This window comes from Ambystoma mexicanum, chromosome 4p (genome assembly GCF_040938575.1).
Source record: "Ambystoma mexicanum isolate Mex_15411 chromosome 4p, UKY_AmexF1_1, whole genome shotgun sequence".
NCBI lineage: Eukaryota > Metazoa > Chordata > Amphibia > Caudata > Ambystomatidae > Ambystoma > Ambystoma mexicanum.
In genome coordinates this window covers 472,644,960-472,660,245 of record NC_090927.1, presented here as the reverse complement: position 1 = coordinate 472,660,245, position 15,286 = coordinate 472,644,960, and the positions used below count along the sequence as shown (strand labels likewise).

Genomic DNA, 15,286 nt, shown 5'->3' with positions numbered 1-15,286 from the left:
GTCGCGCCCCGTCCAGTCCTCCTCCCCGTCCACCCGAGGGGATGATACGGGGACTGACACGGCAGCGACGGGTACGGACGACGAGGTATACGACGAGGATCTACCGTCGTCACCTCCCACCAGGGTTTCTCCGCCCGACGAGATTGGATCGTTCCACTCCATGATCGCCAGGGCATCCGAGCTTTTCCAACTCTGCCCTGAGGAGAAGAAAAAGGAAGGATTCCTTTATCAACGGCACGAGGCCAAGAGGAAGACTGTCCTCGCGGTGCCTCTACTGGACGACATTTGGGATGAGGGCCTCGCCCTCCTCAAGAACCCTTCCACGACGCCAGCTAGAAGAGACCGGTATGAGAAGAAGTACCGGGTCCCGGACGCGGACCCCCTGTGCCTCCGGGCGCAGCCTACCCCGTCGTCTCCGCGGCGGCCAGGAAAAAAGCGGGGGGGGGGTGCGGCCTCCACATCGACTTCCCCACCGGACGGCGAGGGAAAGAAATTGGACGCTATGGGACGCAGGGTCATCTCGTCTGCAGCAACGACGATTAAAGCGGCCAACGCCTTGGCTATCGTGGCCCGCTACGACAGGGAGCTATGGTACAAACTGGCTCCCCTGCTGGACTTCCTACCGGACGACAAGAGGGCGGATGCCCTGGAGATCCTACAGGAAGGCGAGGTGGCGTCGGACCACGCCATCACTATTGCGACGGACATCGCCAACACTGGGTTTCGCCAGTTGGGCAACGGCGTGTGCCTTAGGCGGCGTGGATGGCTCAAGGCTTCGGACTTCCGTCAAGACGTACAGACCAGAGTCCTGGACATGCCGTTCGATGGGAACAACCTGTTTGGGAAAACAGTGGACGATTCCCTTCAGGCCATTAAAGCGGACACTGAGACGGCCCGGGCCCTTGGGGTTCTGCAGCAACGACGGACGCCCTTTCGGAGCAGCGGAGGCAAGGGCGCCTCCAAAGGTTCCGGCGGCGGTTTCTCCACCTACCGTCAAGCGGCCCGCTCGTCGTCTCAGGAGGCCTACAGAGGACGAGGCAAGTCTGGCGGACCCCGCCGTCGTCGCCAAGGAGGTCAAGGCGGCAAAGCCTCGTCGAAACAGGATTGAACCGGCCGTGGGGTCGGGCCCCCACCGAAGCACCCCGGTGGGAGGCCGGCTGGCGAGCTTCGTCAGCGTGTGGGAGTCCATCTCCACCGACCGTTGGGTGCTGGACGCCTTAGCCCGGGGCCACGCGCTCGAGTTTCAAAGGAGGTGCCCGCGCGTCCCCCCCGTGGCCAGGAAAGAGCTTCACGTCCCTCAGCTTCTCCTGGAGGTAAAGGCGATGCTCAGGAAGGGCGTCATCGAACTCGTCCCAAAGAGGCTTCGGGGCTCCGGAGTTTACTCGAGATACTTCCTCGTGAAGAAGAAGACGGGAGGATGGCGCCCCATCCTAGACCTGCGACGTCTGAACAAGTTCATCAAGGCGCAAAAGTTCCGGATGGTCACCCTCCAGCACGTCCTGGGGCAGCTGGAGGAAGGAGACTTCCTGTCGTCGTTGGATTTGGAGGATGCCTACTTCCACATTCCCATCCTAAAGGGGCACCGAAAATTCCTCAGGTTTGTGGTCCAAGGGCGTCACTACCAGTTCAAAGCCCTCCCCTTCGGACTACGGTCGGCACCCAGGGTATTTACCAAGTGCCTTGCACCGGTGGCGGCGCAACTGCGCCGCGAGGGGATCCACGTCTACCCCTACCTGGACGACTGGCTCATCCGAGCAAAGACGAGGGAGCTCGCCGTGGAGCACACGGCAAGGACCGTCCAACTTCTCACGGACCTGGGATTCTCCGTGAACTACACCAAGTCCCACCTGGTACCCGCGCAAAACCCACTGTTTCTAGGAGCGAAGCTCGACGCAGTGTCCCTTCTGGCCTCCCCGTCGGAGGAAAGGACCAGGTCCCCTGGGCAAGGTACAGTGGATGTTAGTTTCCGACGCGGCCAAGGTGAGGTCCATCAAGTCCCTCCTCGGAATGATGTCTTCTTGCATCTACCTCATTCCCATGTGCAGGCTCCGGATGCGCCCGTTGCAGGAGTTCCTGGACGCGCGCTGGATCCAAACGACGGGCGGCTTCGAGGAGAAGATCACACTCGACGAGAGTTTCCGCCGAGCGGTCCGGTGGTGGGGCACCCGCGCGCATCTGACGGCGGGCATGGACTTCCAGACCCCAGACCACCAGGAGACAGTGACCACGGATGCCTCCCTGGAAGGGTGGGGAGCGCACACTGAAAATCTGCACGCGAGAGGCCTCTGGCTCCCGATGGAGAAGTCCCTCCATATCAACGTCCTGAAGCTCCGTGCAGTGTTCTGGGCCCTCAGGTCCTTCCTTCCGTCCCTCAAGGGCAAGGTGGTGAGGATCTTCACCGACAACACCACCACCATGTTTTACATCAAGAAACGGGGCGGAACCAGGTCCCCAGCACTGTCCAAGGAGGCGCAGGACCTGTGGCATTGGGCAGTCGCCCAAAGGATGTTTCTGGTGCCGTTTCATCTGGCAGGGATAAAAAACACCATCGCCGACTCACTCAGCAGGGAGCTGCGCTCGTGCCACGAGTGGGAACTACGGCAGGATCTAGTGGATCGCCTCTTCCGACGGTGGGGCACACCCCAGATCGACCTGTTCGCGACGGCGACGAACTCCAAGTGCCGGAGGTTCGCCAGCAGGTTTCCCCAGGCGAGGAGCATGGGCGATGCTTTCTCGTTCCCCTGGGAGGGCCTGTTCCTCTACGCGTTCCCTCCTTTGCCACTGCTAATCCGGCTCGTCAACCAGCTCAAGAGGTCACGGTGCAGGATGATCCTCGTCGCACCTGCGTGGCCGAGGCAGATATGGTTCCCGGACCTTCTGGACTTGTCAGCGTCCCCGCCAATCAAGCTGCCGGTGGACGCGGATCTACTCTCCAGGGAAGGAGGCGCCATCCTCCACCACGACCCGAAATCGCTGAACTTGCAGGCCTGGCTCCTGCAGCGCTAGAGTTTGGAGGATACGACATACCGGCCGACTGCAGAGAGGTTCTTGCAAAGGCCAGGGCGTCCTCGACTCTTAAATGCTACGGACATAAATGGAAGAGGTTCTCTGTCTGGTGCCACGCACAGAAGATTAACCCTCTACGGATTACGGCTCCCCAGGTACTGCCGTACCTGCTGACGCTGGCCAAAGCTCGACTGGCACACGCGTCCATCAAGATTCATCTTGCTGCGATCTCCTGTTACACCAGAACCACGGGCCGGACGTCCCTGTGGTCTCATCGTCTGGTGAAAGAGTTCATGAAGGGACTGTTCAGATTGTTCCCGCCGGTGAAGGCGCCGCCCCGGCGTGGGAGCTCAACGTGGTGCTGACCAAACTCATGGGACCTCCGTTCGAGCCTCTGCACTCGGCCCCGTTGAAGTTTCTGTCGTGGAAAACAGCGTTTCTTGTGGCCATCACCTCCGCACGACGGGTGGGAGAGATCCAGGCCCTTTCCTGCAAGGCCCCGTACTTGACTTTTCACGACACGAGGGTAGTGCTCAGGACGCACCCCTCCTTCATGCCCAAGGTACCGTCGGACTTCCATCTCAACGAACCCTTGGTGTTGCCTGTATTCTTCCCGTCGCCTTCGTCGCCGGCTGAGAGGACTTTGCACTCGCTGGATGTGGCTAGAGCGCTGAAGTTCTACGTGGACCGCACGAAGTGTTTTCGGAAGACGTCACAACTCTTTGTGAACTTTGGACCTGTCAATCAGGGGAAGGCTCTCTCGAAGGCTTCCATTTCCAGATGGCTCTCCGGCTGTATCATGTACTGTCATCGGTTGGCAAACCGACCGCTGCCTGGCCGTCCGAGAGCCCATTCCACCAGAGCGATCGCAGCTACCACGGCGTTCCTTTCTGGTGTGCCCCTGCTGGACATATGCAGGGCTGCTACGTGGAGGTCGACGCACACCTTCACGAAATTCTACTGCGTCGATCGGGATTCCAGGGAGGAGTCCAGGGTCGGCCAAGCAGTGCTGCGCAACCTGTTCGCCTGAGGTGAGCCTGGTGAGGAGGTAAGATGCTTAATGTTGAGTTTGATGTAATGCTTAATATTGAGCCTTTGCCACCTCCCGTGGTTGTGCATGTGTGTACTGCTATGTATTCTTTATTCATGAGCATGTGAATCCATGCCAGACCCCATGCTGGAGAAGGAACAAGTTACTTACCTGTAACTGTTGTTCTCCAGCATGGGTCTGGCATGGATTCACATGCGAACCCTCCCGCCTACCCCTCTGCGGCTCTTCACTTGGTCATACTGCCACTTCACGTGCTTCCAAATCTGAAGATGGCTGCCAGAGGCGGTGATTAGGTAGAGGGCAGTCATTGGCTGTGGTCAGTATGACGCAGAGACCAGTGATTGGTTGTTACTACGAAAGACAGATCAGAAACGAAACTGATACTGGTTTTTTCTTTACCGAGGATTCCCAGCCTGACGACGGGGAATATTCATGAGCATGTGAATCCATGCCAGACCCATGCTGGAGAACAACAGTTACAGGTAAGTAACTTGTTCCTTATACCGTGACGGCCTACGGAGCATGCGTAGGCGGGTCCTAAAAGGACGTAGATAGGACACAAAAGTGTTGGAAGTTTTCCTATAGGAAAAGGCTATATATGTGTACCGAGGGGTCCCAGTCTGACGACGGGGAATATTCCAAGCATGTGAATCCATGAAAGATACCAATGCTGGAGAAATGGAGTTACAGGTAGGAAACTATTCCCTTACATGATAGCATATATACATTAATTACATATTGCACAGGATTTTCAATAGGCAATTGGACATTAAGCAGTTTACGTTAAACCTAATTATAGGTTACAAAATGGATTCTGCATGTACCGGGGAGGAGCGTCTCGGGTGGGTGAGCTAATGTTCTTGCGTTAGTAGCCAGATTTTGACTTTGCTTCTGAAGGAGTGATGGGAATTATTATTTTTTTTAAAATCTTTATTTCTTATTTTCAACAAGGTACAATAATAACAGAGAACATCCCAGGTCATTGAATTACAAAAGTCAGAACAGCAGAGAACAAATCAAAACGAAAATCAAACCCATAACCCTGTAACCCACCATATGAAAATTAAGACCAACCTAAAAAAAAGTCAGATGTACCAAATAATGACAACAGACAAACAAGACCACACAAAACAACCACAAAGACAACACAGACCCCCTTCGCAGACTATACAAACATTACTCGAATAAACAAAAAGATCAAAGCATCACACGCCCGAACCAAACCTATCCTCAACCATAAAGGTCATCAAAGCTTCCCCACATATCCTCATAAAGGATTTCCCTGCTTTGTTTGCAATAAATCGTTTTCTCAAATCTGGATGGAATTCGAACATCCAAAATCCATTCCTCCACCCTCGGCTTCTTCTGTGTCTTCCAAACCCTCAACACCTGCTTAGTCGCTGCCAACAGAACCTTGATCACTGCACATGTCACCCAACTTGCATCCCTCCCACCACTATACGACAATAAGATGACCGTAAAAGGATTGCGTGGATAAACAATATTCCAAATTTGATCTACCCTGTCAATAACCTCCCTGCAAAAACACTCCACTCTTTCACAATACCACAACATATGTACCAAAGTACCTTGTCCTTTCCCACAACCCCAACACCGATCACCATCCCCCAATCCCAATTTACACATACGTACTGGGGTCCAATATATCCTGCCTAATACCCTCTGATGTATATAGCGTAAATGTAAATCCACTTTGGCAATCGTTGGAACCCTCCAAATCTTATCCCATTCCCTCGATGTAAGTTCCCTGCCCAACTCCTCAGTCCAAGACAACCTTAGCTTGTCCCATGAGTCTAACAATTTTCCATCAGGTTGCATAAACTGCATAAAAGCAGACCCCTTTTGACATCCAATGTTTTAAAAATCTAAGTTCTCCGGTTTCTTCAAAAATGAAGCGCCCGACATGCCTCTTCGCTCCGACAGTAGAGACACCAAAATGTCATATCTGCTCAATTCCCTGTTCCCCAACCCAAATTTGTCAACCAATCTTGCAAAAGGCACTACCCCTGCTGCACCGCACATATCACCAATAACCAAAACCCCCCTCGGAACCCAACTTTTGCAATTTAGTACCTTATTATTAAACTGTAAACCAGGATTATGCCAAAGGGAAGCCCCTTCATAAAGATGTAAACCTTGTCCAGTTCCCAATATCCATGACGACAAAGCTTCCTTAGTAGCCAAGACCGACTTCAAACACTGCACTTTCCTCAGCAATTTTCCAAAAGAAAACAAACAATTAATATCATACGGCAAGAACCGCTGTGTCTCAATCTGTACCCACCACGGCTCTCTGTTCAGAACTTCACTAGTGTAATCAGACACCTTCTTTAATAAAAAACCATTACCATAATTTTTCAACACAGGGTACCCAAAACCCCCATCTTTGACCTTCCGGACCATAATATACCATGGAATCTTGGCCCTCTTTCCGAACCCCCACAAAAAATCCGGAAATAACTTATCTATACGTGCAAATGCACCCTTCGTAAAACGCACAGGAAGAGATTGAACAACATACAGAACCTTCGGCAGCAAAATCATTTTAATAGCAATAATTTTAGCCCAAAGAGTCAGATTGACATGTCCTCATCTCATAATATTCCGCTTAAGAACCTCAATGATTTTATCCACATTATAACCTACTAGCTTTCTAAAATCTTGAGTAATATAGACACCCAAATACTTCGCACTAAGATATTCCCATCTACAATGCCACCCCAACCTATCCTCACAACCATGGGAAGCACTCACCGGAAATACCAGTTTTATCCCAATTGATCCGATACCCAGATAGCTTACCTACTTCCTCAAAGACCTCCTTCAACACATGACCCCCTACAACAGGATCGTCCAAAATAACCACATCATCTGCATAAGCCAAAGATTTAATTTCCATATCACCAACAGCAAACCCTCTGATACACCGTAACTGGCGTATATATGCAAACAAAGGCTCCAACACCAACTTGAATAACAGTGGCAACAAAGGACAACCCTGGCGCGTGCCTCTAAATAACGGAAATGACTTAGAAAACCCCTCATTCACCCACACCCTTGCGGGTATGCCATCCTGAAGCGCCCGAACAGCCTTAAGAAAGAAGGGACCAAAATCAAATTTCAACAGCGTATAATTCAGGAAGACCCAATTCACCCTATCAAAGGCCTTCTCCGCGTCCAAAAAAATCAACAAAATATCCTTCACCTCCGCATCAGGCAAGCCCAAAATGTCCAACAGTGTTCGAATATTGTCATAACCATAACTCCTTTCCATGAATCCTGTCTGAGATCGCTCCACTAGCTCACCCATATATTTTTTGAGCCTCACTGTTACAATTTTTGTCAACATTGAGCAAGGAGATGATAGGTCGAGAATTACTGCACCTAGACACATCCTTCCCAGGTTTCGAGATCACCGTAATGATTGCCTCCCTCATCGAATCACATATCTTCCCTTCCTTCAAAAAACAATTATACAAGTCACATAATACTGGTGACATTGCTTCCCCAAATTTCCAATAAAATTCCACCGTCCATCCATCCCCGAAGACTTGCCTCTGTTCATTCCCTCAATCACTGACAAAACCTCCAGAACAGTAATCGGGGCTTCCATACAACTCCTGCCTTCTTCAGAAAGTACCGGAAGTGCAATCTTTCCAAATAACCTATCAAAATCATCCATATGCGGAGTAGTATCTTCCATATACAACATAGCATAAAATGAACGAAAACATTCACCAATTTTATCTTTCTTAATCTCCACAAATCCAGAGTCATCGACAACTATTTGAACATACACCCTCTCCGAATAACACTTTAATCTATTTGCCAACAACTTCCCTGCCTTATCCCCTTGCTCCCAGTACTTTTGCCTCATGTAATACAAACCCCTCTCAACTTGACAGTTCACCTAATTTTTCAGCAATTCTTTAACATTCAAAATCCTAAGCTTAGTATTCTCTTCTTTAGATAAAGCAGAAGTCCTTTGCAAATCACCCAATTCATTCTCAAGTTCTTTCAATCTAGCTTCCCCCACCATAGGAAATCTCGCCGTCCAGTCCATCAGTTCCCCTCTAATCGAAGCCTTGAAGGCATCCCACACCACCATACTGTCCGCCGTGCCACCATTCACCTCAAAGAAATTTGTTATAAAAACCATCAATGTATCAGTAGCATCTTTATCACTTAGCACACAGGGTTTTAACCTCCATCTACAAAAGCCTTGCCTCACAGTGGACAGCCTCAGCTCAGCCTTAACCATTGAATGGTCTGAAATGTGTCGTTCCCCCATAGACATCTCTATTACATTCTCAATTATTCTATCTGACACCAATATGTAGTCAAGCCTAGAATAAGAATTATGCACCTCGCCGGTGATAGGAAATTTTAGATCTGAGTGAAATCTGTAATGTATTCCACAGTTTAGCGGTGAGCATTGGGAAGCTACTACCCCCTGCCTTTTGAAGCTTAAATCTCGGGATCTTGAGGCAATGAGCTTGTGCAACTCTTAACGGGTCGGTCAGATATGTTGCATCATGAGAGGTTGCATCAGAATAGATTGCACAGGTAACACAGTGCGAGGTTCGCGAGGCATTTGTGCGTGAGAGACGGTGATTTAAAGGCAATTCTTTGGTTGACCGATAGCCAGTTGATTGTGTCTGATTTCTGAAATATGTTGGGCTCTGGGGATATTCACAGCAGCCCTGATGACGTTGTTTTGTAGTACTTGTAACTTGTTAGTATTCCATCAGCTGGTCCCTAGATAGATCGCATTGCAATAGTCGAGTTTCGACAGGACTGAAGCTCTAGCTATGGTGGTGCAGTTGTTGGTGATTAGAAATGGTCTGCATGCAGTGATCAGTTTGCACGTGTAAGCGGTTGAGGATGTTATTGCGTTTGTCTGACTAAGGTTAGAGTGGAATCTAAGTAGATGCCAACAGTTTTTACGTCTTTCGAGACTTTGATGGGATTGCCATCTATGATGGAGTTGAAGCTGGCATCTAGCTTACTGAGTCGGTTGTGATCCGAGGAAGAGTCGCTCTGTCTTATCATTAAGACAGAGCCCATGTTGTGCCATCCAGGCCTGAATGACCAGGTAAATGTCATTGAGTGCTTTGGGGGTCAACTTTGTGGTCACCGGTGATGGGGAGGAGTATTTGGGTGTCATCTGCATAGTTTGTGTAGGTGACGCTGAAATGGTCAAGGTCATTGAATAGGGACTCCGGAAACACATTGTAAAGTGTAGGAGACACACATGAGCCTTGGGGGAACTCCGAAAGTGACTGGTGCCGGTTCGGCAGAGGCTGATGGAGAGAAGACACTCCTTGATCTGTTATCTAAAAATGATTAAACCCAGGTGGTAGCTTTTGTCTGAAAAGTGTGCTGCGGAGATAAGATGGTTACATAGGACTTGGTGATTGACCAGGTCGAATGCAGCCGACAAATCAAGCAGTAGGAGGAGGGTGAGTTTGCTATTGTCTTTTAGTTCTTCAATTTGAGTTTTCAGGTCCATCGGAGCCGTCCCCGTCCCCTGCCTTGGTCTAAAGCCGGATTGCCTGTGGCTGAGGAGCTCGTTTGTTTCTGCGCTCCTGGATTTGCAGGTAGGCTGCTCTATCCAGGATTTTCAAAAGAAAGGGGACTGTGGAAATGGACCTGTAATTATTAGCGATACTGGGGTCTAATGAAGGTTTCTTAAGTAAGGGGAGAAACCAGGCATCTTTTAGGTTGTTGAGGACTATGCTTGTATTAAATTAGGCATTGATTATGGCAGTTATAAAAGGAGGCAGTTCTTAGGTTGCCTCCTTGATGATGGGGGCTGGGCAGATATCTCCCTGGCAATTGGATGGTTTCAGTTTAAGTATGTTTTCTACATCTTGCGATGAAAGTGGGGAGAAGTTAAATAGCTTTCGGGTATTCTGGGATGATGCTTGTAGGGTGATTTGTCGTGAGGCGAGTGAGAGACTAGTTTTCTTGGATGACCTTTTTTCTTGGAGCATGGTGATTTTACCTAGGAGTGCTTTTTGAATGTTGGAGCACCACATGATGTCTTTGGCACAGGTGTCATGGGGGGGGGGGGATCTGGTGGTTCGCTGACGGGGATTCCAATTCTTTGAGTATATTGGAGTTCTTTAGTACTCGACTTGGGTTGGATAATCGGGTTATTGTACGTTTCTTTTTTGGCCTGTAAGATTGCCTCTTTGTAGACTAGGGGTGCTATCAGAAGATTGTCCTTATTAGTTGCTATAGGGAGGCTCTTCCAAAGGGCCTCTGCTTTTCTTTTTTTCTTATGTAAGGCTCAGAGTTGAGGCGCGTGCTGGGTTTTGGATTACGCAGTTTGTGGGGCGATGGTTTTGATGGCATTTATGGAGGGATTGGTTGTGAATGTCCACTAACGCAGTGGGGTCTGTGTGATTTGGTAGGGTTTTGATTGATTGTTTCTTTGTATAGCGCCTATACACAATGTGTTTCAAAGCGCCTCAAGGAGGGAGGGAGGGAAAGAGGGAGAATATAATTACATTCTTACAAGTCCTTGAAACAATTAGAATGTGAGAAAAAAAACTCATCAGCCGGGTGACATTTCAGATGGTGCAAGTGCAAGGAAAAATTAGGGAGAAAAGGGGGAAGGCAAAAAGAGACCAACGAGCAGTAACATTACTATGTCTGATGACAATTGATGTAGTACATGAGTATACGAGAGGAGGGGTAGGGGATCCAGGGGGAGTGGAGTTAGGGAGAAGGAGAGGCACAAAACAAGCAACTATAATAGGTTGGACGACAATTTGGAATAGTGCTGGGGGGGGACTGGGAGGAAGACCGGGAGGGAAAGGGGAGGTGATGGACAAGCTGTTATCAAGGGTCACATGACAAATGAGAAAAGTGTAAGTGCTAAAGGTCATAAAAGGGGGATGGAGGGGGTCTCGGAGGAGAGGGCAGGTGGCTGCAATAGGTCAGCAGCTACAATTACTATGTCCGACGGCAATTGGGGTAGTGCCAGACTATAACAAGACAAGGGGAGGGCAGGGTAAATGAGAAGGGCAGAAACAATTACTATGCCTAACAGCAATTTCAAGTCTAAACAGGGAGGAGGGGATGGGAGAGGGCACAAGCAGGGTTTGGGGGACGCAGATACTCACAGGGGCATTGGGGACACAGATACTCACAGGGGCATGGGGGGACATGAGATACTCACAGGGGCATGGGGGGGACACAGATACTCACAGGGGCATGGGGGACACATACTCACAGGACATGGGGGGAGACACAGCTACTCACGGGGGCATGAGGGGACACAGTGGCATGGGCGGACACAGATACTCATAGGGGTTGGGGGGAGACACAGAGATAATCACGGGGGCAGCTAGTGGCGTATCGTGGTGGACATGAGTAGACGGGGCCATAGGAGTGGGCCTTGTGAGGAGGGCCGGCCAAGCCTGCTGGCATCCTCATTGGCCCAGATGAACAGGTCAAGAGCCAATTCCAGACCCCCAGCAGCACCATGCCCAGCACTCCAGTGCAGGCAGTGAGCACAGCCATCTTGGAATGGCGGATGCTAACAAAAACGAATATGGCATAAGAAACATAGCATTAAACCGGAGCATTATTGTGGCTCACATTGTGAAGAATATTCAGGGTGGTTCAAGTGCCTGTGCAGGCAAAGTCGATTCACAATTTCAATGTCAATTTAGTGCGCCGTCCGCGCCGATCGTAAAAGTGAGGGGCTTACCTTTCAGAGTGTCCGTGACCCTGTGCAAATGTCGTGAAAGGCAGCTGAAGAGAGCTGCAGCCAGTTCAGGTTAGATAGGGCCTTAGGAGTGGGCCTTGTAATGCAGGCCAGCCATGCCTGCCGGCATCCTCATTGGCCCAGATGAACAGGGCAAGAGCCAATCCCATGAGTTGTAGATGGTAGAATAAGTGGAAGCAGTTTCCCTAATGTTATGTCCCTGTTGTTCCTTGTGCATATTGGAGGAGAGAGGTTCTGCTTAGGGGGGCTGGTTATCATATTTGACAGTGAATTAGATCAGATGGTGGTCTGACCAGACACGTGGCGTGTTAGGACATTGATTTTGAGGTCTGCCAACCAATCAAGAGTCCTGCCTTTGATGTTGGTGGGTTCAAATATGTGATGAGTGAAGCCCAATTCCGTTATCGTGTTAGCGATGTCTAGGGCTTTAGCATCCTTCGTGTCTTGGAAGCCAAGTTTGTGATCGCCCAATAGCATGATCTCAGAACTTAACTTAGTTTTTGCGGAAAGAAGGGTGGTAATGTCTTCTTCGAATGTAGCTACTGGTCCAGGTGGCCTGTAAATAAGGTGCATAGTGAGTGTTTGAGTGGCTGAGACTGGGAGCTTGATGGACAGTAGTTCTGCCGAGGGGAGGGGGGGGGGGGGGGGGGGGGGGGGGGGGGTGTGTGTGTGTGTGTGTGTGTGTGTGTGTGTGTGTGTGTGTGTGTGTGTGTGTGTGTGTGTGTGTGTGTGTGTGTGTGTGTGTGTGTGTGTGTGTGTGTGTGTGTGTGTGTGTGTGTGTGTGTGTGTGTGTGTGTGTGTGTGTGTGTGTGTGTGTGTGTGTGTGTGTGTGTGTGTGTGTGTGTGTGTGTGTGTGTTTGTTATATGAGATACATTCTTGGGGAGGTCGGCTGGTCTGATGTTTGGTCAAGGTGATGGTTTTGGACTGGTAGGAATCTGGTGCCTAGTCTATCATTCCTGTATTTCAATGCGCAAGGTATATTTGTTGTAGGTTTCATATCAAATTGTTTGAGCCAAAGGGCCGGTGAGTCTAGGTAGGGGTTGTGTGATGATGGGTGTGGTTTTGGATGCAGGAGTGCAGAAAAGCTGAAGGGGGATACTCTCTGATGATGGGAGCCTACTGCTCATGGCCAAGGAGGTGCAGGTGATGTTTGGCATGTCCTTAGCTGCACAGGCGGGCTGTGAGGAGTGGTTGCTGGAGTTATTCATGGCCAGGATGGGCTGTAGCACAGTGCAGAGTAGAAGCAGTAAGTAGTGTGTGGGGTAGATGCATAGTGTGATGAACGACTATGTTCAGTGTGATGGCTTGGTAGAGGGATAAGCTAGAAGAGCTTGGCTAATATCAAAATGTCGTGCAGGTTATTGCTAATTATACAAGTAGCATGTGTCAACGAGATGGTGGCAATTGACAGAATTATAATTGGTAGAGCAGTAAAAACAGGCGACATGTTTGTCTGGACTGTCACTTATTTGCAACAGTGCTGTTGAACTTGCTGGTTGAGTATGGAAAGACCAGATTAGCGAGGCTAAATGCTGGGTGCTATCCCCTGATTAGGACTCAACCCCCGCTGACACTTTTGACTTTGGTTAGAACATTTCCAAAGAGGACATTTTGGTTCTGATTTTATAAATCCCTAGTTTATATTGGCTTTTCTCAACCTCCTCCTATGCGTAAATATTCTACATATACATCCTCAACTCAGGATGAACTTGTTTTGTTGATCCAGTATATAGGCTAGACCTATATTTGTATAAGATAAGGAAATTAAGTTAAAAAAAGTGATTTAGGAATAGCCTAGTATTGGAAAATGATGTTAAGCTTTGTTTCTTAACAGCCTTTCGAGTCTTTGGATAGGAATTTAGAGAGGAACCTACCAGTTGAACAAGCTTTTCATGTAGGACAGTCTCCATTAAGTAATAAATGATTTCATGCAATAATGTTAAATTTCACTGCATTTGTATTTCTAAAGCCCCTATTTATTTGTGTTTCCTCTTTCTTTAAAGTTCATGTGGACAATGAAGAACAGTATACCCAGGCACTGGAGAAGTTTGGCACTAATTGTGTTTGCAGAGATGATCCAGATTTAGGAACAGCTTTCCTTAAATTTTCTGTATTCACAAAGGAGTTGACTGCACTTTTCAAAAATTTGGTAAGGTACAGTCTGCAGTCTATGGAAGAATGAATGTGCATTGTTGCAAGCTTTTATGGGCAGAAGTAGCTCTGTTATAAATTGTTTTCATACCATATTTTACTTATGCGTTTTGTTAAGCTATTCATACTGACACTCAAAAAAAGGGGCATAGCTGCTTAATGGGGGGGGTGGGTAGATGAGAAACAAAGCTTGGCCAAATGAAGGAGTAGACTGTTGCTCCCTGCAAAAAAGGGTTACAGAGCCAGAGGGTGTCAACTTAAACGTAAGAACATTTGGGGGTGGTTTGGATGAATTATCCATTGATTAAAAGAGGCCATTGAGAATGCCTGTAATTCAGGATATAAGGGAACATATTTTGCAAACAACCAGCATGCAATGTGCGATCATTATTGGAGAGGACATGCACCACTCGAGTTGAATGTATTGTTATTTGTATTGTTATCTGTTAACCAAGGTTTGTAATTTGTAAGGCCACTCTATCTCTTGACATGGCTCCCCTGCGTTTGAAACATTATAGGTTTAATAATAGTAGGATGGCTCATGAGGAATCATTGGTACAGTGGACGTAACACTAGGGATGGTATTACTAGCACGCCCTGTGTCGATGCCCATGTTCGAGTTTCTAAAAACAAACTGTAATACTCCGAAGCTTCCACTAGATGTCGGGCTATCCACAGCATGTGAATCTAAGCAGATACAAGCATCAGAAATACGATTACGGTGAGTAGTGTGTGTGTGTGTGTGTGTGTGTATATATATATATATATATATATAATAGCATAGCGCGCTGAGGCTTGTGGATCTGCTTAGATCACATGCTATGCATAGGCCGACATCTAGTGGTAGCAGCGGAGTATTACATTTTTTGTTTTCGAAAAGGGACGTCGACAGGGCGCGTCAGTAATACTATCCCTAGTGTAACGTCTACTGTACCCATGGTCTTTCACGCGTCGAGATCCCTCAGTTTGTTTCCGCCATCGTAGTCCGACGTATATTGCAGAGTTCTTTCTTGGCTGACGCCATTACTTAGTAAAAGTTTAATCTTCGTATTTCTTCCTGTCCTTTCGACAAGAGTTTACCACACGATCTCCGGCAACGGCTTCCAGGACAAGTCCATTCTTCGACAACAGCAACTCCCTTCTTGACGATCCTTTGTCTGTGGCCTTTCAAGGCCCCATCTGGCCTCGGCCCTGCACAGTAGGGAGAGCGGGGGGAGGTTCATATTCCAGTCTCACTAGAGAATGTTTATTCCCCTTTAATCCCATTTATTTCGCCAGGCTGCCATCCTTATACATCATGGAAAACACTCCTTTT

At 48.7% G+C, this 15,286-nt stretch overlaps 1 protein-coding gene across 3 annotated transcripts in view; it reads left to right on the top strand.

The window, feature by feature from the left end:
- ASAP2 (ArfGAP with SH3 domain, ankyrin repeat and PH domain 2) overlaps nucleotides 1–15,286 on the top strand; it is a 2,176,645-nt gene that overhangs the window by 304,716 nt on the left and 1,856,643 nt on the right. For all 3 annotated transcript variants that reach the window (XM_069606005.1, XM_069606004.1, XM_069606003.1), the window contains exon 3: nucleotides 13,824–13,969. In XM_069606005.1, the coding sequence (XP_069462106.1) occupies nucleotides 13,824–13,969 (146 nt within the window). The remainder of the gene's footprint in view (nucleotides 1–13,823; nucleotides 13,970–15,286) is intronic.